Here is a 22,910-nt window from a genome sequence, read left to right as displayed (position 1 = left end):
CTGCGCCTCCATTTCCTTACTTGTCAAATGGGAACAAGAGTTCCTTCCTTAGGAGGTTGCTGTGTGGCTTCTCCCAGGCCAGTGTCCATTCAGCCCAGGATCCACCCTGTTCAGAGATTAACCATGAGGAATGAACCTGCAATACCTCTCATTCCTGGTTTTGCCAGGCAGTACCCAGACCCATCCATCTTCTGCACAAACCTGGGAGATCGCCATCCTTCTTGGTCACTGACCCACCTTTCGCCCCTCCTCAGCCTGGGTCCTCCTCTTCTAAACTGGCTCTCCCTGTGGACGCCGCTTCCCTAAGGACTCCCGAGGGTGCCGTTTTGCTTCCCACCGAGGGGAGGAGGGTGGTCTGGCTCCCCATTTTGCTCTGGACCATCTTTCTCCTGGAAGACCCCTCCCTCCTTGGAGACTGGAGCCACCTGGTGTCCTGCCTCCTCCCGCCTGGGGCTGCGCTCCACCTCATTCCTCCCGTGCCATGGCTCATGGTCTTCTCATCCAGATGTTGCTCAATCTTATGTGATTCCATTATCCAAGAAGATGACCTCGCCACCCCTTGACCTCTCAGCTGCTCTCACCCCTGGTCACTCTCTGGGGCTCGTCATCATCCTGAATTCCTCCACATTAAAGCCAGGCTTCCTGTTCTCTGATCCTAACCTCATTCTGTCCGGGGAGCACACACACCAGCCTCTCCCGCCTGCCAACCCTTCCATCACTCCACTATCCCAGCTTCTCAGAGGTCTCTCTCCTCCACATCAACAGATGCCTTCTCTCAACTGAATCCTTCCCTGTGATATTTGCCATAATTAATCTCATCCAGCCTGAGAGTGTCTTTCCATCTTTCCCCTCACATCAAGTGCCCCTCCTCTCTATGTTCCCTTTCTTCCCCCCACCCCAACCCACTCCAACCAGCTTCTACTGTCGGCATTACCTCCTGGAACTCACCTGCCAAGTCCACCAATGGCCTCCACGTTGCTGAAGCTAGTGGACCTTTTTCTGTCCCATCCCAGTTGGCTTCTCCGGAGTCTGACCCTCCCTCCTTGTAACTCTCTGTCCCTTTGCCTCTGGGACAACACCCTCTCCTGGTTTTCCCATGACCCTCTGTGTCTTTCATGGGTGCACTTCTGAGCTCCTCAAGCCCAGGCCCGAGCCCGTGCCTCTCCTCTCGCTGCAGTCAGCCTGGGTGATCCCACACTGTCTGCACTGAGCAGCCACTCTGATTCCTTTCTCCCACCAGCCCCTCCTCTTCATTCCAGAGCCTTGTCATCTCCACACGTACATCTCAAGGACATCTCAAACCAACCGTCCAAACGGACCTCATGAACCCATGATCTGAGTCTCTCCCTGTGCCCCCTCCTCAGCAAATGCCCCCCATTCAGCACCAGCCCCACTCTGCACTTCACCCTTGACACCCCCCTCTCCCTTATAGACAATGCTGACGATGTTTCCTCTCCCGCTGACCTCAAGTCCACCCCTTCTCTCCATCTCCACCTCTGCCTGGTGCAGACCTCCCAGAGCTCTCCCCTGGGTCCTGCTATGGCCTCTGAACCCTTCTGCTTCACTCTTGTCTCCTTCCAGTCCATTCTCCACCAGGAAGCTGGAGGGACCTTTCCAAAATGCAGGCTCATTCCCCTGATTAAAGCCCTTCCACAGCTTTCTTCTGCTCTCATCAGTAACCAAACTCCTGCTGACAGTTCAAGACCTGGCCCCTGCCTTCCTCCTCCACAGCCTCACAACCTCATCTACCATCTCTCTTCCCTGTGCTCTCTGTCCTGCAGCCATGATGGCTTCTGCAGTTCCTCAGCCCTGACTCACTGCTGTGCCACAGGACCTTTGCACATCTGTTCCTCTTGCTTCCCCAGCATTTTCCCCATGCCCTCTCCAGAATCCATCCTTTTGTTCTTCGAAGGCTGCTACACAAATGTGATTTCCTTAGGGAGGCCTTCCCCCCTCATCTCTCCCACCAGACCAGTTTCCTTGTCATACCTAGTCATGGTACTTCTCACAGTGGGTGGTTGTACATTCATTTGCCAGGTTGTCTGATTGGCTTCCGCCTCCCTCATCAGACTGTGAGCAACACGAGAGCAGGAGCCTGGTCTCCCTCTGCCCACCGTTGTACCTAACAGAGTGCCTGGTAGGCGACGGGCACTCAATAAATGTTGACTGAATGTAGCAAATGAGACATGTGTAAAGTACCTGATAGTACATAAAGTTGGCTCGTTATTGTTATTCAGGGAAGGCTTCCTGGAGGGGGTGGGGTTTGAGCAGGACCTTGAGGCCCTGGGGAGTCGGGGGTGGGCAGAGCAAAGGCGAAGCTCCTGGCTTGGAGGGCCTGGACAAGCCACACCTTTGCCTCTCGCCTCATTTCTCATTTGTAAAACGGGCTAGGGTTGGATAAAATGACAGGCGGCTCAGAGCTTTCCACGGCCCTGGCATCCTCACAGCCCTCCATCTTCTACTCAAGAGGGTTAACCGCCACAGCTGGTCTAGATCCAGCCGGGACGGCCCAGTTTTGTGTACAGACTCGTGTCCCCCTCTCCGGTCTGCAGTCCCTCAGTCGACCACCGGGCGACGCTCGGAGACCAGCCGCGTGGCCTGCGGTCCCCGCGAAGACGCACCCGCGGCTTGTCGGGTGCCCGGGCCCGCCCCTCGCAGCCTCCCTCCCGCCCTCCCTTCCTGTCCGCGGCGTCCGGGCGGTCGGCCGCCAGCAGCCATGCAGGGCGCGCGGGCGTGGCGGTGCCGCGGCCTCTTGCTGCCCCGCTCCGCGCCGGGCCTCGCCGCAAGCCGCAGGTACGCGCGGGCAAGGGGGCCGCTGCGCCTGCGGGGCCCCGGGGCCAGTCTTCCCGGCGCTGGTCCCCTGTGCCTGCCCGGCCACCTCTCCACCCCCGACCCTGTGCCTACTTCCCCGAGTCCGCTCCCTAGACCTGGCCCAGACAGTAACCCCCTCCTCCCTTCCTCCCCTCCAGCTGCAGGGCTAGCTTGCCCCAGAGACTCTGTTCTGACACCACCTCCTGGAAGCCCTCCTTGAACCCCAATGCTGGGCCAAGAGTCCTTGTCCAAAAGCACCTTGGGCTGGCCTGTCACAGTCCTTAATGCTGCAGGGGCCTGTCATTTCTGAGACCTGCCTTACAGTGCCACTGTCCCAGGCTGAGCCCCCTGAGATCAGGGCCAGTTTCTGATTCTTTGGGGGTCATGGGGTGTCTGGCACAGGACCTGGCCCCCCAGAAGTGCCCAGTGGGTGGATGTTGAGTGAGGGGGTCCCTGATGCCGAGTTTCTTCTCATTGCCCCTCACCTGGCCCAGTCCCACACCCAGCAGCCGGCAGCCTCCCTGCCCACATCACACCCAGGCAGGCATGCCAGAGGGATACCTCCAGCCCAGCCACCCTGGGGTGGGGCCCGGTGAGGGGAAGAGAATGGAGCCGGAAGGACCATTCCACTCACTGTGACTCGCCCTGACCTCACAGTCATCACCATTCCCACCGCCAGGTCTGAGAGGTTGGGGGAGACTAACCTGGCAGGGAGCCCCCAATGAGCCACCTTTCCTCACCCCCCGAAAAACACAAGGGGGAGCGCAAAGGCCACCGTCTCCCCCGTGGTTCAGAAAGGTGGGTTGGACTGGGAACAGGGGGTTCCAGGAGGGGTGCCAGAGGGCAGGGTGGGGTCAGGTGGGCCTCTGGGGGCGGTGTAGGGGGAGGCGGTGGAGACTCCTCACCTGACCTGCCTGCCCACGACAGGGGTAGCTCCTCCCAGGACAAGAACCGAAGCGTGACGGTCGGTAGTTTGGTGCCCATGTCGGCTGGAGGGAAGGGGAGCCGGACTAACTGCTCTTGGTCCACACCCCAGAAAGTCCCCAACCGCCTGATCAGTGAGAAGTCGCCGTACCTCCTGCAACATGCCTACAACCCTGTGGACTGGTGAGTCCCTCTCCTGATGCCCTCCCGGGGCAGCTGGACCCTCACCCCTCCTACCCCCCCACTGCCCACCCCTGCCCGGGCTAGTGAGTGATGCCCCACCCTGCCGGGCCTAGGTACCCCTGGGGGCAGGAAGCCTTCGACAAGGCCAGGAAAGAAAACAAGCCAATCTTCCTTTCAGGTACTGCGCCCACCTTCCCTGGGCTGGGTGAGGGGAGTGGTGGTGGATCAGGGAAGGGTCCCCTGGGCCTGGGGGCCTCCCAGGAATCTACAGGCCAGGGCCTCTCTGGCTCAGCCGCGGCCCTTTGGCTGGCCCCCCTCTGACCAGTCACTGGTCCCCCCTGGCCCCGTGACCCCATTCCAGTGGGGTACTCCACCTGCCACTGGTGCCACCTGATGGAGGAGGAGTCCTTCCAGAACGAGGAGATTGGCCGCCTGCTCAGTGAGGACTTCGTCAGTGTGAAGGTTGACCGGGAAGAGCGGCCCGACGTGGACAAAGCGTATATGACCTTTGTGCAGGTGCGTGGTCTTCCCTTGGAGGGGCGGTTGCCCGTGCGCGTGGGGCCGCTCCCCTCACCTTGGCCCTCTCTCCGCCAGGCCACCAGCAGTGGTGGGGGCTGGCCCATGAGTGTGTGGTTGACTCCCAGCCTCCAGCCCTTCGTGGGGGGCACCTATTTTCCCCCTGAGGATGGCTTGACCCGAGTTGGCTTCCGCACAGTGTTGATGAGGATACGGGAGCAGGTGGGTGTGCGCTGGGGAGTGGGGGGCCAGGGGGTCAAGGGTGAGGGAACAAGGGCCCCCACCCGGTGCTGACCTCCAGGTCTGCCCCTGCCTCCCATAGTGGAAACAGAACAAGAGTCCCCTGCTGAAAACCAGCCAGCGTGTCACCACAGCTCTGCTGGCCCGGTCGGAGATCAGCATGGGTGACCGCCAGCTGCCACCCTCCGCTGCCACCACGAACAGCCGCTGCTTCCAGCAACTGGATGAGAGCTACGATGAGGAGTATGGCGGCTTCGCCGAGGCCCCCAAGTTCCCCACGCCAGGTCAGTGTCCCCCGCCCCGTGACCGCTCCAGCCCCGGCCTGGCCTTCTGAAGCCTACCCTAGTAAGTGACCTCCTGACTCTCGTCTTGCTTAGCAACCTCCCACTCTCCTGTCTGGCCAGTGACCTCCTGAGCCCCAGCCTGTCTGTCAGTAGCTATCTAGTGAAGCCCTGACTTGTGGTCTTAGCAGGGACCTTCTAATACTGACCTAGGTAACGATCACCTGTCCTGTGGGTTGACCTCCTGACCCTCAGCCTGTCCAGAGAGACTGCCTGTTGCGTGAACCCCTAAGCCTAGCCTGGCCAAAGTCCTGATCACCCAGAGCTCGGCCCCTTTGTCCTCCCCGGTCTCTCACCGCTTGCTCTCGGTGTCTGCAGTGATCCTGAGCTTCCTGTTCTCCTACTGGCTCAGCCATCGGCTAACTCAGGATGGCGCTCGGGCCCAGCAGATGGCCTTGCACACCCTGAAGATGATGGCCAACGGGGGCATCCGAGACCATGTGGGGCAGGTGAGGGGGGGCTGGGCATTCCCTGGAGGGGGCAGCGGGCGGCAGCGGGGTGGGGACAGCAGCTGGGACCGGCCTCCAGCCCCACGTTCCTCCTGGCACAGGGCTTCCACCGCTACTCCACGGACCGCCAGTGGCACGTCCCCCACTTTGAGAAGATGCTGTACGATCAGGCACAGCTCACGGTGGCCTATTCACAGGCCTTCCAGGTGACCCCTGATCCCAGCCCAGAGCAGAGACCCAGCCTGTCCTCCTAACGCCTGGCTGCCCCTTTGCAGGGCTTTCCTGGTGACTTGAGGCTCTCCCTTAACCTCACCCCTAATTCCCTCTCATATGCCCACTACCCAGCTTCCCTCCCTCCCTTCATGGGAGAACGCTGACTGCCCCTTGTACCTAGTTCCCTCTGCTTACAGCCTCCTTCCTTCCCATCAGATCTCTGGCGATGAGTTCTACTCTGAAGTTGCCGAAGGCATCCTGCAGTACGTGGCTCGGAACCTGAGTCACCGGGTGTGTGTCCGCTAAGGCAGGCGGGTCTGGCTGCGGGAGGGCTCGGGGCCTCCACTGGCTGCCCTGAAGGCTGGGGCCAGCCAAGTCTCCCCTCCCCACAGTCTGGAGGCTTCTACAGTGCAGAGGACGGGGACTCGCCCCCGGAGCGGGGCATGAGGCCCAAAGAGGGTGCCTTCTACGTGTGGACAGCCAAAGAGGTCCAGCAGCTCCTCCCCGAGCCCGTGCTGGGCACCACCGAGCCTCTGACCTCGGGCCAGCTCCTCATGAAGCACTATGGGCTCACGGAGGCCGGCAACGTCAGCCCTGGTCAGGTGAGGACAGCTGGGTCACGGGAGGGGTCCTGGAGCCAGACAGGCAAGTGGACTCCTTCGGACAAGGGCTGTTTTCCTCAGGACCCAAAGGGGGAGCTGCAGGGCCAGAGCGTGCTGACCGTCCGGTATTCACTGGAGCTGACTGCTGCCCGCTTTGGCCTGGAAGTGGAGGCCGTACGGACCTTACTCAGCTCAGGCCTCGAGAAGCTTTTCCAGGCCCGGAAACATCGGCCGAAGCCGCACCTGGACAGCAAGATGTTGGCGGCCTGGAACGGTGGGGTGGCTGTCTGAGACCTGATCCGTTTATAGAATTGCCCTTCATAAGGGCCCTTATGTATGACAGGCACCTGCTAAACAGTAATTCTTCCTTTATCAGGTTCATTGTCCTTAATTTACAAATGAGCAAACTGAGAGTTACGGTAATCAAGATTTACGGTAATCCACCCGAGGTCCCACACAGGGACAGGAGCCCAGCTCTGCCTGGCGCTGGAGCTCAGACTCTTACCCGCTTACCCTATTGCTCCAGAGAGGTGTCAGAGCTTGGGGGATTGGGATGGACATACTGGGAGGGCCCCAGCCGGCGTCACAACCACTCGTGTCTCCTACCTCCAGGATTGATGGTGTCTGGCTTTGCCGTGACCGGGGCTGTCCTGGGCCAGGAGAGGCTGATCAACTACGCCATCAGTGGTGCCAAGTTCCTGAAGCGGCACATGTTTGACGTGGCCAGTGGCCGCCTAATGCGGACCTGCTATGCAGGCTCTGGGGGGACCGTGGAGCACAGGTGGGGGGCCGGACAGTCCAGGAAGGCTTGCCTCCTTGGGCATCCCATGCGTTTCTCTCTTCCCCTCTTCTCTTCTCCGGGTGGGCACTAGTCCTGGCTCTGCTTTCTGCCCGCTATGAGCTCTTAATCTCCCTGGGACCATTTGCTCATCTGGGAAATGGGCTAACGGGGCCTACCCAAGAGCTAGATTTTGAGGGTTAAACAAAAGCACGTGATAAGGGCCTCCTCTGTGAAAGCTCCTCTCTCCCTGTCCTGTCTCCTCCCCAATGCCTGTCCCCCCAGCAACCCGCCCTGCTGGGGCTTCCTGGAGGACTACGCCTTCGTGGTGCGGGGCCTGCTGGACTTGTACGAGGCTTCACAGGAGAGCGCGTGGCTCGAGTGGGCTCTGCGGCTGCAGGACACGCAGGACAGGCTCTTCTGGGACTCCCAGGGTGGCGGCTACTTCTGCAGTGAGGCTGAGCTGGGGGCTGGCCTGCCCCTGCGTCTGAAGGACGGTCAGTGAGGATGTGGAGCTGGCCCGGGGTCCTGGACCCAACCGGGGCTTGGTTTTTCCTGGGGGAGGCATAAGTGCAGTGTGGTGGTGAAGGGCCGGCATGGGCAGGGGCCAGGCCCTCCTGGGCTCACAGCTTTACCACTCATTAACCGAGTAACATTGGGCTGGTCTCGTTGCATTTCAGAGCCTCAGATTCTTTTTTTTTTTTTTAACGAATCAATTAATTAATTAATTTTTGGTTGCGTTGGGTCTTCGTTGCTGCGTGCGGGCTTTCTCTAGTTGGGACGAGCAGGGGCTACTCTTTGTTGCGGTGTGCGGGATTCTCATTGCGGTGGCTTCTCTTGCTGCGGAGCACGGGCTACAGGTGCATGGGCTTCAGTAGTTGTGGCTCATGGGCTCTAGAGCGCAGGCTCAGTAGTTGTGGCACATGGGCTTAGTTGCTTCGCGGCATGTGGGATCTTCCCGGACCAGGGCCCAACCCTGTGTCTCCTGCATTGGCAGGCGGATGCTTAACCACTGCGCCACCAGGGAAGTCCCCTCAGATTCTTAATATGCAAAATGGAGCTATGTTGGCATTCCCTTACATGGTTGACATGAAGATTGATGTAGCTATTCTGTGAGCATGCTTCGTGGCAGTGTGGCATGCCTAGATAGATTGAACAAGGCCAGCTTCATCCCTGCCCTCATAAAGCTTACTGTTCAGTAAGGGAGACAACTAACAGACGGTAACATTTAAAGCAAAAACACACACACAAATACATAGCTAAAACTGTGAGTGCCTTGGAGAAGTAGGAGCTGCCCACCAGGTACCCTGTTCCTGACTTTTCTCAGTGGCATTTAGCATCACCTGATGCCTCTGGTCTGTTAATGGTCTCCCCCCACTCAAATGTAAGTGTCTTGGAGGCAGGATGTTGTCACTGCTTTATCCCCAGGATCTAGCGCAGGCCTGGTACATAATTAGGTGCTCAATAAACGTTAGCTGAATGAAAGGGCCCTGAGAGAACAACGGTGGGGCCCAGCTGAGCCGGGGAGTCATTTAACCAAGGGCTGGAGGGCAAGAAGGGCCGTGTGATCCTGGAGGAGCAGGAGAGGGATTTCAGGTGGAGGGAACAGCCTGTGAGAGGCTCTGAGTGGGCAGCCTGTGCCCTGGAGGACAGGGCGGGCAGAGGTCAGCGAGTGAGGGGAGGATGCCCAGGTGGGGCTGGATCCCTGCAGGGTCTTGTAGGTGTGGCAAGGAGTGGAAGGCTCTGGTGAGTTTTGAGTGGGTTGTGATTTGCTCTGGTTTGGGTTTAAGAATATCACTCGGACCGACGGTGGAGAAGGGAATGGGGGCAGGGGAAACAGGGCGGCCAGGTATGAAGCCGTTAGTGGCGTTGGTCCAGGCAAGCATCAGCAAAGGCCCAGACGAGGTAGAAGTACGAGATGGGAGAAATGGTCAGGTTGGATCTATTCTGGTCACAGACCCTGCAGATTCACGATGGATTAAAAGTGGGAGGTGAGGGAGACGGAGGGAGGGGTAGCGATGGAGGTATCAGCAGGGAGATCGGGGAGCCTGGGAGCCAACAGCTCAGCCTGGAGCAGGTGGAGTTGAGGATGCGTGTGAGCGCGCAAAGGGTCAGTAACTGCTGGGGTCAGCATTACACTCTCAGACCTGGGGCGTGAGCCAGCGGGCAGGGACTCCTCTACCCCATCCCTCCAGCTGCCCTGGCCACAGTCCTGGAGCAGGGTCCTGGGACCCGATGACCCTCCCTCTCAGCGCTTGCCCCCCATGCACCCTGCAGACCAGGATGGTGCGGAGCCCAGCGCCAACTCCGTGTCGGCCCATAACCTGCTTCGGCTGCACGGCTTCACGGGCCACAAGGACTGGATGCACAAGTGTGTGTGCCTATTGGCTGCCTTCTCTGAGCGCATGCGCCGTGTCCCCGTGGCGTTGCCTGAGATGGTCCGCGCCCTCTCAGCCCACCAGCAGACCCTCAAGCAGGTGGGGCACTTGGGCAGGGACCCTGGGTGGGAGGGGAGCTGGGGCTGCAATAGAGACATGGAGTGGAGTCCTAGGGGCTGTCCCCAGAGCTCAGGTCCATGAATGTGTGGCCCTGTGTGAGTGTGTGTATAGGTGTCTCTGAGGGAATGTCTGTAAGGCTGCTCAGTGCAGATGGGGGAGTCTGTGTGAGTGTGTTTCTGAAGCAGGCCTCCGGCACGGACAGGTGCCTGTGTGAGGGCCTGTGGCTGGGGCTGTCAGAGGAAGGGGTTAACTATGGGTCCCTGTGGCTGCTGACGTGTTTCTCTGAGGCTTCTGTGTGCCTCTGTGATTCTCTGTGTGTCGGTGTATTTGGGTCAGCGGTACAGTGCGTGCAGACATATGCTTGTCTGTGTGTAAGTCTCTATGTGTGTTACTGCTGTGCGTGTGCCTCTGGTGTGTATGACTCTGGAGTGGAGGTCTGTGACTGTGTGCCTGGCTTTCTGAGTGTGCGCTGGTGTGAGTGAGTGTGTGTGCCCCGTGTTCAGGCTAGCCTGCTTATATTTGCATGTTTGTCTATATATCTCTGCCTCGTGTGTGTGTGTGTGTGTGTGCGTGCGTGTTCTCACCTGCTGAGCAGTGAATCCGATGCAGCCTCCTGGCAGCTGGTCTGGGGGGTCCCCATTTCTTCTTAGGTCCCCATTTCTTCTTAGGCATATAGGGTGGCTGGCAGGAGGATGGGGAAGCCCCGGCAGGTCTGGGTCCAGCCCCTCTGCACCTGTCACTGGAGTTACCTTTCTGTTCTGGCCAGATCGTGATCTGTGGAGACCCCCAGGCCAAGGACACCAAGGCTCTGTTGCAGTGTGTCCACTCCATCTACATCCCTAACAAGGTTTGGTCTGTGAGCCTGGCCCCACCCTCTTCCTCCCCTGCCAGGGCCCCCTCCCCTCCTCAGCTCCCCAGTATCTCCGGCTCCTTTGAAGGCCTGGGGAGAAGATACCCACTAGTGGGCCCTGCCGGTGTCCCAGTGCCCCCAGGTGACCCTCTCTGCCACTCTCCCAGGTGCTGATTCTGGCCGATGGGGACCCCTCGAGCTTCCTGTGCCGCCAGCTGCCCTTCCTGAGTACCCTGCGACGGCTAGAAGACCAGGCCACTGCCTACGTGTGTGAGAACCAGGCCTGCTCGATGCCCATCACCGAGCCCTGTGAACTACGGAAACTGCTACATCAGTGACTGCCTCCCCCACCTCGGGCTGGGGCGGAAGGTGGAGCTTCCCAGCCGGCCAGAGACTCAGGCCCTGCAGGGCCCCGCAGAGCCTGCGGCCACCCCTGAGCACACTGTCACCAGGTGACCTCGGCCGTCCTCGCTGCCCCACCATAGGCACCCACTTACCCTGGAATAAACCTAACAGCGTCCTGCAGGAACCTCAGGGCCTCAGCCTTGCTTATAAGAGAGGGGCCTCGGGCTCCAGCCTGGGAGCCAGCAGCCCAGGTCCCCTTTTCTGGGAGCCCCTAGCTGCCCCCTCTGCTTCCTTGGATTCCTTTTTCACCTTCAAAGGTCACCAGGCTGACTCTGCCCCGCTCTATGGTCATTGCAACCTGAGTGAAGCTGGGGTCAGGGGACCAGTAATGACCACCAGTGGTGTGGGTGTGTACTTGCACGGGAGGGGAAAGGCCAATCCTCGCCCTCAGGCAGGGTTAAGAAAGGGGCCTGCCCTCCCTTCCCATTGTCTCCTCCAATTTTAAGCTGGGGAAGAGGCAGGGGGATGCTTCATATAAGGTTTTATTTTTCATGGAATTTGCATATGTTCTGGTCCATTATGGGAGCTGCTCTTATCAGGACCTAGGACATTTCTTTTGGGGTATCCGTCCAGCTCCCAGCCTTCCTGCAGGAGGTCATATGGTCCATCCCCCTGCCTTCACTTAAGTCCCAGGAAAGAGTTTTCTTTCATTTGCAGCATCTGTTGGGTTGGAAGTCCTTCTCCAAACCTGAGTCCTTCCTGCTTTAGGGAAAGCCTCTGCCTTCCTGTGATCTCCTCCTGTTCCCTCAATGTTGGGAGATACTCACAAGCCCCATCCTTGGCACCCAACATCTTCATAGGCCCTGGAACCCCCATCTAGTTTTCACCAGGGGGAGGGGACTGGGAAGCGTGCTTTGGGAAGGGCAAGTGTAGGATAATGGGGCTGACCCCCAACCCTGGGCCCTTTGGGGGTCTGATGAGCCTAGGCACCCTTGTAGCCCCAGAGCCAAGCAGTAGAGAGAGCCAGAAGAGGCCGCTAGAGATGAGATCTGAACGGGGCCACTGCTTGTGGGGACATCAACAGTGGGGAGGAGCGGGGCTGGGAGGAGCTGGGAGACTGGACTGAATCACTCCAAGGTCTGCTCAGGACCACAGCCACCCCCTGCATACTGTCAATCATAGCCGCATACGGTCAACGGGACCCGGGTCTGGGCAGCTGGGCCCTTGGTGCAAGCCACCGGCCCATCTGGGGAGGACTAGGGCTCCAGCCAGCAAGGTCAGCTGTCCCCTTTCTGGCTGGACCCTGTTCAGCCTGGCCAGGAAGTCTGGGGGCTGGGCAAGCAGAGCCTGATCTGGTGGGCAGTAAGGAGGGAGGGTGCAGCATGGTGAAGCACAGGTGGCCTTTTTGGCAGCCCCAGCCCTGGCTTCGGAAGGGTCTAGGCAGTTTGCAAAGCCCTCTTGTCCATTGACCCTCATGAATGAGGTGGCAAGGCAGGTACCTTTGGCCTCATATGGACAGATAGATGTTCAAGGCTCAGAGAGGGTAAGAGCCTGGCCTGAAACCGTTCAACATATCTCATTCATTCTGGGGTCTTCAGCGTGCAGTAAAGACCACTAAGCCTTCCTCTTCCCCCAGGAGGTCCAGCTGTGAAGGAGGGTGCGTTTGGTGTTTTCTGCCCCTCCATCCCATCTTCCTTCTGCTCTGTGTCTCCTCTTTTCCTTCCCCTGGTATCAGGCATGCGCCTGACAATGGGATTTAGTAAATGGGTTCAGAGGAAGGAGTTAGGGCCTTAAAGGGTTAGTTCTCTCGGGAGTGCTTGCATTTTCTAAAGAGGGCAGGGCTGAGCGTAAGTCTTGCTCAGATGTGGGGTTTTAAGTCTTCAGCCTCTCCTCTCCTTTGCTGGTCCCTCTTGTTCTGCTGGTAGGACTGTCCTGGAGGAACTGTGGGCCAGGGCCATTGGAGACAGGGCCTCATAGTTTGGGCAGTCACTTAAGTAATTTCATCACCTCCTGGAGCCTCAGTTTCCTTATCTAAAAAATACCACCCAACTCCCAGCTCCCACCCAGCCACCAACTCCCAAGGCTGTGAGTTGACTAAGTAGGACAGCGTATCATTGCTGAGCAGAGAGCATCACCTATGGGAAGATTCTCTTAGTTCCTGAGGGAGCCGTCCTGGCTGTGAGGGAGGTGTGAATGGGAGTGGGCTGGAGGGGCTGGTGGAGCAGGACCTATATGGGTGTTCTCCCCTAAAATCAGAGGAGATCTTAGACAACTCTTAGACCAGCTGCGGCCCAAAGAAAGGAATTTCTTATCCCTCCCATTCCCCCTGTCTGCCTGAGGTTAGTTATTCATCTAACAAAGATTTATTAAGCACCTACTGTGTGCCAAACTGGTGAGCAAAATGGACATAGCCTCTGCCCTCAGAGAATACAGAGCCTAGAGGGGAAGAGAACCATTTCCTACAAATACAGACATAAGCCCGGGCTGGGCCAAGTGCTCTGAGGTTATGGACTCTGGTCTGATCTAGTACTGTGTCCTCAGCACCTTGGCACTTAGTAGGCACTGTGATACTTGCTCAAAGGAGGCCGCCCTGAGGAGCTGATGTCAGAGCTGAGACTTGGAGGGTGGGAGTTAAAGATGGTTTCATGGCTCCCTTTGCCTTCTTCGTGGGTCCTGTCTCCCTCCTTACCTCCTCCACTCAGGCCAACGGTGAGCATCTCTGACAGGGATATCAGAATCTCCTGGTGTCCCGCACAGGGGTCAGGGTGCCTTAGGTGGCCCTGAGCACTGGGATGATTTGCTCAGATGGTGCATGTATCTGCCCCCCTTTTTGCGTATGTTCTAGAACTGGGTTCAGCCCAGAGATGGGGGTTGGGGTTAGGGGGTGGTCTGGATGGTGGAGGAAGGTGTGGGGCCTGCTCACCATCAGGAAACCTGACCGTTGGGCTGGGCAAGCCTCTCTGGCCTCATTTTCCCCTCTGTTAAGAGGGAATGATTGGAGTCATTACCTACGGTGCCAGCCGTGGGGCCTCTTGATCCTGTCTGGGAAGGGCAGGCCACTAGGCAGACTGCGGACCAGCGAGAGGGAAGGTGTCAGACACGAGGGCAAACCATAAATAGGCCCCTCTCCCAGAAGACCACTGAAAGTTCAAGACTGGCGCGGGCACACGCGGAATGAGGGCAGAGACTCCCGCCAGGAGAGAAAGGCACTTAAGGGAACTGCTCATTAGCATGAAATGCAAATGAGCCCGGCCTCATTTGCACAACTCGGCGCAGGATTTGGCGAAAGGGCAACCTAGGAGGCAGAAACCGCTCTGCCCTCCCTACTGCACTCCCCGCAACCCGCCCGGGAGGGGGCTGAGACACGCACCCCGCTCGGCGGGAGCCGTGGGTGGCGCAGCCCTAGGGGAGCAAAAAACGCCGGGGAGTCGGGGGTGGGGGTGGGGGGATGGCGGGTGTAGGAGGTCATCCGGTCCATCCCTCTGCCTCTCCTCAGTGGCGTAAGTGGCCCCGAAGTCTCAGGAGAGGGAACTGACTTCCTTGGTTCCGCTGTGTCTACCTCCCGCAGAGGTGGGGACGCCCTCCCCGCCGCACTTCACCCCAGCGCCCAGAACCCCGCTCCCGGGTACCCACAGCCTTTAGGGGTAGAGCTGGCGGCAAGAGGGAGCTGGGGCGCAGAGATCCCGGGGACTCAGGAAGGAGAGGCGGGAGGAGGGCCGGGGTCCACGTGCGTGCGCGCGCGTGGGTAGCAGCAGACCATCGAGGACCAGCTCCTGGTAGGGTGGAGATGTGCAAGGAGAGTAGCCCCGCCAATCTCCTGTCCTGCGGACAGCCTCCCCATGAGCTATTTTGGAACTCGGGAATGAGAAACTGAGGCACGGAGTGGGGGCTTGGTGGAACTTTGCAGGTTAAGAGTCGGCAAAGCCCAGATCTATGCTTCTACCTCCTCCCACACACTCGAGACCCTGGCAGGTCCCCTCGCAGGAACATCCCTCTGCTCCGCAGCTGCTCTTGGAGATCCGGACTCTGGGTCCGGCGTGACCTGCGTGGGGCCACGTGTTCAAGCACGAAGCCCTCTCCTGAAGCTCAGGAGTGTCAACATGAGATCAGGGTCAGAGGGTTAGTGTTAGGAGATTAGGGTCAAAGCCGCAGAAATGGGCCTGGGAGGAGCAACAACAAGCTCAAGAGGTTGGTGGAGGCCACGCCCAGACCTTGATGCCTCAGCCTTCCCTGGGCTCCGCCCGTTTTCCTAAGACCAGCCTCCTCCAGCCTGAAGCCCTACCCCCGGGACTTCCCGCTCCGCTCGCCCCTTCCTCAGTCCCGCTCCCAGGCTCAACTCCAGGGTGGGATATTAATCGGGTAGAGACCCAGGATTTCGCTCTAGGACCCTGGTCACACCCCTCACACCGGGCTGTCTGCCTTCCTTCTGCACCGGGCCCGCCCAGAGCTGAGCCCCGCCCTCCGGCTGCGGTCCAATTCTGGGGTCTTGGACAAAGGATGCCCGGGGGCCGGCGGCGCTATCCCAGGACCCCGCGCCAAATACTCTGATTCCCTGGGGCTCCCTCCAGAGGAGTCCCAGAGCCCCCACTGGCCAATAAGAAAGTGGGTTCGGTCTGGGTAGCCGTCTAATTGGATCCAGTCTTCGGGAGCGGACACCAGGGCCAAGGGGAGGGGAGAGGGGCGGTCCCGGGCTTTGGGGTGGGAACCGGATTCCAGCTGTGGCTCTCTCCCCAGTGCCCCCGCCCGCACTGCCACGGCAGCCGGCCAATGGGAGTGCGGCTCGGGGCCGGCGGCGCGCGGCGATTGGCTGCGAGCCTGGCTGGGGAGAGGCGGGGCCGAGGCTTGAAGTTGGAGTGAGGGATCCAGCTGTGGTGTGCGCCGGGCTCCTCGCCGCCGCTTTCGCTTGCTCGCTCCGCGTCTCGGCCGGAGGAGGCGGCAGTGGTGCCGGCGACAGCTACGGCAGCGGCAGCCACCGCGGCGGCTGCGGCGGCGGCATCTCCGCCTCCACCCCTGCCCGGGACGGCCCCCCACCACCTCCCCGCCCCTCCTGGACCGTGAGCCCGCCGCCGGGTGGAGAAGGGAGCCGCCCCCCACCCCCTCCAAACCCACCCCCAAAGAGATTCCTCCTCCCCTCCCCCGCCGCCGCTGGCGCGCAGCCGGGACGATGCTGACCCCTTAGATCCTGCTCCAGCTGCGCCGCGGGAAGAGGGGGCGACCCTCCCCGGCCCCCCTCACCCTCCACCCCCCTTTCGCTCTCCCCCTTTTGGGGCCGCTTCGCCGAAGGTAGTGCCGAATCTGGCGACCGGAGCCTGGGCGCGAAGCGAAGAAGCCGGAACAAAGTGAGGGGGAGCCGGCCCGGGGGGGCCCAGAAGCCCTGGGGAAGCGGGACTCGCGCCGGGCGGGGCTTCCCTGCGACCCGGCGCCCCGCGGGCAGCATGCCCCTGCGGGCAGGGGGAGCTGGGCTGAACTGGCCCCCCCGGGGGCTCAGCCTGCGCCCTAGAGCTCCCCAGATGCGCCCCCGCCGGGGCCCTCCGGTTGCGTGAGGACACCTTCTCTGAGGGGCGCCCCTTGCCCCTCTCGAAACCACCCGGGGCCCCAGCTGGCCAGAGGATGGACGAGGAGGAGGATGGAGCGGGCGCCGAGGAGTCAGGACAGCCCCGGGGCTTCATGCAGCTCAACGACCTGTCGGCGGCCGTGGGCCGGCCAGGGCCGGGGTCGGCGGAAAAGGACCCGGGCAGCGTGGACTCCGAGGCGGAGGGGCTGCCGTACCCTGCACTGGCCCCGGTGGTTTTCTTCTACTTGAGCCAGGACAGCCGCCCGCGGAGCTGGTGTCTCCGCACGGTCTGTAACCCATATCCTCCGGGGCACGACTGCCGGGCTGGGGGGCCGCAGGGGGGCGGGCCGCGCCGCCTGAGGGGACCAAAAGCCAGGTGAGTCGGAGAAGTGAGCCCGGAAGGTGGGCAGATGAGAGGGGGGCTGCAAAGGAGGGTAGGGGGCTTCGGAGTAGGAGCGGAGACAGGAGCAGGTTTGGCTGATACCCCAGGCGAGCCCCACCTCGGTACCCACACCTCAGTCCTCCTTGGGGTGTTGGGATCCAGGCGAGGAAAAGAGAGGAGACGCGCCCCACTGGTGTGCAGCTGGATGCTCTCCAGATGTGGGCAGGGGAGGGTCGTCATCCTCCAGATGTGGGGAGCTTCGGGAGCCTGGGAGCTCTATTCCGCCCGCCGCCGGTTAGCGAGCTGGGTTTGGTTTCCGAGTTTGGGGGGTGGGGTGGGGAGGAAGCTGCGGGGACGGGGGAGGGGGGGGACCGCAATCTCCTGGGTTTCCCTCCTGCCCCAGCTCCAAAGTTTGCGGTGGATTCTAGGGTCTGATTCCCCCACCCCACCCCACCGGCACCCACCCCGACCTGGTCCTTGAGGCTGACGTTTTTACTGCCCCTGAGGGAGATGTTGGGGGGCGGGGACCAGGTCCTAACCCCCCCACCCCCACCCCGCGGCTTGGAGGCACAATGAGGAGATTCCGGCGGCGGCTGATGTCAGGGGTGCAGAATGAGAAAAAGATGTGATGGAGGAAAGCCGTCTGCCCCCAGAGCCGGGGTAGAGACCCTTTCAGCAGGTTCCCAATGCTTAGAGTGCCTCCGTTTCCCCCAGTTCTTTATTCAATGCGGGGTGCTTAAGGTTGGGTTGGGGAGTTTTGTACCACATTTTTTCTTGTGGAGGGAAAGGTTGGCAGGAGCTTTGGCAAGCGGGGGATGGGATTAAGCCGGTCCAAGCTACCCATCCCCTTTCTATGGCAGTGCTCCCGCCTGATTACAGAGCAGGAATGGGAGACCGCAGCCTTCCAAGAAAGTATTGGGGGGACAGTGAGACTCTGAGCCGGTTCACTGGGGAAGACTCGGGTCCAGCACCCCATGTGTACTCCTTGGATAGGTTTGTGGAATGCAAGCCCCACATCCCAGGGAGATAGATTTAGCACTGCCCTCTATCCTCTGCCCCGTCATGAATTGCATGGGAGACCCCAGCCCCCTCATCCCCACGGCCTCTCCCCCTTAGCCCCTAGCACAAAGCACTGCTTGACTAATGCCTAGCTCCAGGCTGCGTTAGGTCCCGCCACTGCCAGAAGGAAGGGGGCTACGCTGCCATCCCTGGTCTTGACAGCTTCTCCTGGCACTTTCCTCCCAGCTCAGAGGCTCTTTTGGACTCAGGGTGGGAGATGTCGGGTCTCCCTTGTAACCCCTAAGAGCCCAACCGGGACTCTGCTTTGGGGAAGGTGGGGGGAGCTTGGCACCGCCCTCACTCTCTGCAGCTCTGCTGCCTCTAGTGCGCAAAGCAGGGATGTGAGCTTGGGTCCCCCCCAACCCCCATCCTCTACACCCTGTGGGTCTTTAGGAAGCTCCCCTCGTCGCACGCTGTCTCCACCCCCCGCCCTTCCTTTCTCTCTGAGCTGCAGAGATAGAGGGCTGCCTCCAAGATGTGTGGACCGGCTGAGCTGGAACATCTCGCCCACCCCCATCCCCCCACACCCCACACCCCCCCACCCCCTCGGTAACCCCAGGCCACTTTCTCAGGGGTAGAGATGGGGAACAAATGTCTCTGAAAAGAACAGGCTCAGGGCATCCCTCCTCTCTGCAGCTAATCACCCACCCTCTCCATGAATGTTAAAAAGCACCAGACCTGTCCCCTCCTTCTCAGGAGCCCCCCAGGGGTGTGTGTGTGTGTGGTGGTGGGGGACTGTGTGTAGAGAAATCTCCTCTCTCTTTTCCCTCCAAAACAACACAGACCTCTTGGCTAGCATCTCCCCACCTGCTCTATCTTCAGGTGCTAGTGGATGGTTTGGGGTCAGATTCCTTCCTTGAGGTGTTCTGGCGGGGGGGCAATTGGAGAGGGCTGGAATGACAGAAGAGAGGTGGAGGCCCAGTGCTCATCTTGGGAGTGGGGGAGCAGGCTTACCTCTAGGGTGGTGGGAGTCTGGGGTAAGGGGCCTTAGCATCGCTGGGTCTGGACAGCCCGCTGAGCCTGGATTGGCTGAGGATGGGTGGAGAACAATTTCTTGGCAACGGGGCTGCCTCAGATGTGCCCTCACCACTCTCATCACACCCATGTATCAAGGGGAACCTATGTTTTTCACTGCCGGAGGGCTTCTGGACTGACTCTTGGACCTCAGTCTTTCCCTCTCTCTTTTTGGTATCTGCGAGGCTCCCCCTGGCTGCACCTCTGGGCCTGAGGGACGTGAGGACACCTCCCCTCAACTAACTGAAGCTAGTTAGGCTCTTCTTGGCGTGCTTCTCGGCCCCTTCCTCTCTTAGCCTCTTTAAGAAACCAGGTTTCCTAGAGAGGAGATCTAGACCCAGGTGGGAAGTGGTGTGTGAGTGAGTGTGTGTGTGTGTGTGTGTGTGTGTGTGTGTGTGTGTGTGTGTGTGTGTTGGGGAGGGAGGGATGGCAGCAAAAGGAAGGAGGGGCTCGGAAGTGGTACTGGGGAGACTGGGGGTTCATGGTCAGAGTCAGAAAGGCCCCTCCTCCCAGGCTATAGGGGAGGGAGTGTGTTGGACTTTGCAGTATGTGTTTCTTCAAGTGTGAGGGAGTGCGTTTCCCCTCCCGGGAAGGAGATCCTGAGCGTTCCCTCCCGGGCTGTTGTGTCACATCTGGAAGTTTGTGTAGGAGTTTCTCCAAGCTCCGAGCCCAGCACAGCTTTTTCTCATTTGGAAATCACAGGCTGGCATTTGGGATGCCGAGAGGGGGAGTGGGAAGGGGGCCAGAGGGGGAGAAGGGAGCCTGCCAGGAGTGGGGGGAGGAGAAGGGGGAGGCCTGAACAGCAGGAGCCCTAATGGCTTCCAGAAGTGAGTGTGAGTGTGTGATCGCTGTGTGTTTCTGAGAGTGTGTGCGTCTGGAGGGGAGGGGGCACCCGGACTCTCTGGAGCGTTCCTCGCCACTGTCCCAGTGTCCCAAGTTCCCCTGTCTCTCTTACCTAGGGAGAGATCTCCATTTTGGTCCTCAGAGGAAATGGAAGGGGGGTGTTCTTCCTGTCTCCTCACCAATTCCCTCCTCTCATTTTCAAACCCAAGGCTCTCCAGAGGGAGTTCTGGGGAGAAGGGCTGCGGCTGGAGAGCTGAACTGGGCTGAGGGAGCCAGAACACCTCCTGGCCCTCTTTCTGTCCAGGCCCACCTTCCTTCTCGGCCACATACACACTCTGCTCCACCGAACTGTCAGGGGACTCCCCGTCCTGGAGTCTGCCAGTTGGAGCCATTCCTGGGATTACCCCCACCGCACAGCCCCCCTTCACCCCTTGCCTCTGCTCCCGCCCCAGCTCTCACCCCGCCCTGCCTGCCTCAGCCAGGATGGCGACAGACACAACTGCTCACACACGCAGACATACACACACACACACACACACACACACACACACACAGAGTCACAGACGTTTGAATCAGCTTTCTGGCCTATTTCCCCTCCCAAAGATTCCAGCTCTCCAGTGTCTCTGTGTCTCTCGTCTCTGTCTCTGGGTGGGGCTGGCTGCCTTTCTTCGGGCTGCAGTTTTCAGTTCAGCTGGAAGCCTCCCTCCCCACACACCCACACTCTGGAGCGGTCTGCAGCGGGCAGACCACCGGGAAACAGGATTGTGGGAGTTGGGGGGGGGGTGGGTGCTCAGCTGGGGGAATCCCCTTTTCAGCCTCCCTAGCAGGAGCCCCCTCCTGAGCCCCTAGATCTCACCCCACTCTGGGGAATGCTGAATCCCATAAACACCAGCCTCTCCGGGGGTGAATGAGGCAAGCACCCCACCTTCCCAACGAGTAGTAGGAGGCCAGGACTCCTGGGTCCAGGCCCTTTGCCTCTTCAGCGCTCTTAGGTCTCGGATTAGCAGGCTCCTAGCAGAGAATGGGGCAGCTGGGGGGCCTGCTTCCCTTCTCAGTCGTGCTCTGCCCTGAGCCCCTGTGCCCCTGGAGGCGGTCCAGCCCTCCTCCCTCCTCATTCTACCTTCCTCTCCCTTATAGCTGCCCAACTAGGCAAGGGCTCTAGATACAGCCCCATGGAGAGGACTAAGTACTCAGATAACATGCTCTAGTTCTCTCTCCTGGAGGGAGAGGAGGAGGAGGGATGGAAGTGGGGTTCCTCACCCTGCCCTTCCCTTTTTTCTCTGCTTTTGATGGTGGGTTGTGGGGAGACGAAAGATCCTCCCTTCTCCTACCCACCTCCCCCTTTGGGATCCACTCCAGCCCGGACAGTCACCATAGCAACAGTAGACATGTGACTGCACAGGTCTCTCATAGTCACTATGGCAACCAATGTCCCCCATTCCCTTGGTTGCCATGGGGATTTGTCACATGGTTCCCCCCCAACCGGATAACCTGTGAGTCTCCCCGCTTACCCTTCCCTGTGTGAGGACAAGACAGCAGCCTGGGTAAGGGGAGTCCATATGTGAGGGGGGGGGTCCCTTTAATTACCATGGCAACAAATCCACACCACCTGGTGACACATCTTCCTGTTGTTATGGCAACAGAGGAACATGGCACAGTGACATACGGCCATATTCCCAAGGAAATGAGCCCTACCCTGAGAAGGGTGAAAGACACCCCCCCTCATTAATTATTCCTTAATTCAGATTGTCCCAAATTTTCCTGTGCCTTGGTGTTTTCCCTGTCCGTTTATGTTTACCTATAGGGGAAGGGGAGAGGTGAGAGTGGCAGGATGTACCCGGGAGTAAGGTGGATCGCCAAGAGGGCTCTTGAGAAGGGGCTTCTGTGGTCAAGAGCTGGAGGTGGGGTTGTTTGGAGGCAGACTCTGGCTATAAGAAGCCTCAGTGTGAGCATGTGTAAGGTGGGGACAGACAGAGGGACAGCACCTTTATGGTGTCACTTCTCCCCCCACCCCCACTCATCATCAGTTCATCACTATTGAAGCAAACAAGGTAGGAAAACATGAATGGGGAGATACATCTGGCTTCTAGGCAGGGAGGCTGATTGACTGACTGACTCTTCATTCATTCACTCTTCCCATGTATTGATCATCTGCTACACGCCAGGCACCACTCGAGGCTCTGTAGGGGCTTGGGGGTAACAGAGTGCCCGTGCCTCAGCGAGGGAGATGAGACAAGGGCACAGATGACACTGCCATTAGAGGGGTCCACACAGGTGTCCCGGGAGCCCCTCTTCCCAGGAGAACTACCCACCTGCCCCTAGGTAGAGACATCTGCTCATATGGGTCCCTTCCAGAACCCTCTTCCCTATAGAGGAGAGGAGGGGCCTAGGTTGGGGAAAGCAGGCCAGTTCTTGAAGGTAATCGTGTCCTTCGCTTTTCAGACGATGGTCCCAAAGGAGCTCCCTCCCTGTCCCCTTTTTTCCAGGCTGACCCCTGGCTGACCCTTATTCTGGGGATAGGTCCACTGGGCTCCGGCTCCACGGAGGAAAACAGCTCCATGGAAACAGAGCTCTTTTAATTTCCCCCTTCCATCAACTTACCCCAAAAGCCTAGAATTTTTTTTTTTTTTTTAACTCTTATTCCTGTGAGGATGTAAGATTAGGGAAATTGTAGTGCCTTGGGAATGTAGGGTACCTGCTGGTGGGAAGGGATGTGAGTCTGCGGGAAAAGGGCCTGGGTGACAGGAGGGGGTAGAAGGGCTTTGAGGTGATTGGGTGTGGGCTCCCGGAGAGGGGGTGTGGTCTGAGGTTCAGGACAGAGATGGGGTATGGCTGGGATCAGCTTCAAGGTAAGTCCTTGGGTCCCTGGCCAAAGCCTTCTCACTCTAGAAGTGGAGTTATGACAGGAAGATTCCATCTGCGCTGGGCGCTCTCTGTCTCACTGAGTCTGGCTTGGTGGGTCGTGCTGTGGGCTGCCATGACACCCTCCCTACCTCCATCCTCAAGGCCTTCTCCTTCCCCTGGCCCCCCACTCTCTGCTTGTTTCTAACCTCTTTACTCTTCCCCAGCCCTCTCATGTTTTCCTTGAGAAAACAGGATGCTTGGTCACTTATCTGTGAGTCTGGTGCCCAGAACTTTCTAAGGTCCAGAGGCCATTTTCTACATTCTCCTGTAGATGGGCTGGAAGTGAGCCCCTTAATGAAATCCACTCTGTGGAAAGACTCAGGGTTTAGAAAGACCCCTCTCTCCCCCTTGTTGCAAAACAGAGTCTTTGTTGGTCGAGGGTGGGGCTTTGCTGGAAGCCATAA

The 22,910-nt window shown here is 59.4% G+C and overlaps 2 protein-coding genes across 3 annotated transcripts in view; both read left to right on the top strand.

Annotated features, from left to right (window-relative positions):
- The first annotated feature begins 2,707 nt into the window (after nt 1–2,707).
- SPATA20 (spermatogenesis associated 20) lies at nt 2,708–10,929 on the top strand. Its single transcript, XM_027094585.1, has 16 exons — nt 2,708–3,609; nt 3,739–3,918; nt 4,032–4,096; nt 4,280–4,434; nt 4,513–4,656; nt 4,757–4,958; nt 5,334–5,464; nt 5,566–5,670; nt 5,894–5,968; nt 6,070–6,279; nt 6,361–6,553; nt 6,892–7,060; nt 7,343–7,554; nt 9,335–9,534; nt 10,322–10,402; nt 10,573–10,929. Exons 1-16 carry the CDS (start codon nt 3,533–3,535, stop codon nt 10,741–10,743), a joined length of 2,370 nt encoding a protein of 789 aa, XP_026950386.1. The 5' UTR covers nt 2,708–3,532; the 3' UTR covers nt 10,744–10,929.
- Nucleotides 10,930–15,937: 5,008 nt separating this feature from the next.
- Nucleotides 15,938–22,910, top strand: part of CACNA1G (calcium voltage-gated channel subunit alpha1 G) — a 62,931-nt gene continuing 55,958 nt past the window's right edge. For both annotated transcript variants that reach the window (XM_027094400.1, XM_027094399.1), the window contains exon 1: nt 15,938–16,602. In XM_027094400.1, the coding sequence (XP_026950201.1) occupies nt 16,361–16,602 (242 nt within the window). In that variant the 5' untranslated portion in view covers nt 15,938–16,360. The remainder of the gene's footprint in view (nt 16,603–22,910) is intronic.

Source organism: Aethalodelphis obliquidens, unplaced genomic scaffold, assembly GCF_003676395.1.
Source record: "Aethalodelphis obliquidens isolate GAN/ISIS:26980383/991018 unplaced genomic scaffold, ASM367639v1 scaffold89, whole genome shotgun sequence".
Lineage (NCBI taxonomy): Eukaryota > Metazoa > Chordata > Mammalia > Artiodactyla > Delphinidae > Aethalodelphis > Aethalodelphis obliquidens.
The sequence above is the reverse complement of the archived record's forward strand: the minus strand, read 5'-3'. Positions and strand labels throughout refer to the sequence as shown.

Excerpts from the sequence above, each read along its gene's own strand:
- SPATA20 (XM_027094585.1), top strand. The coding sequence starts at position 3,533 with ATGAGCCACCTTTCCTCACCCCCCGAAAAACACAAGGGGGAGCGCAAA. Across the intron at positions 6,554-6,891 it reads GATGTTGGCGGCCTGGAACG|GATTGATGGTGTCTGGCTTT; the intron begins GTGGGGTGGCTG and ends TCCTACCTCCAG. Across the intron at positions 7,061-7,342 it reads GGGGGGACCGTGGAGCACAG|CAACCCGCCCTGCTGGGGCT; the intron begins GTGGGGGGCCGG and ends CTGTCCCCCCAG.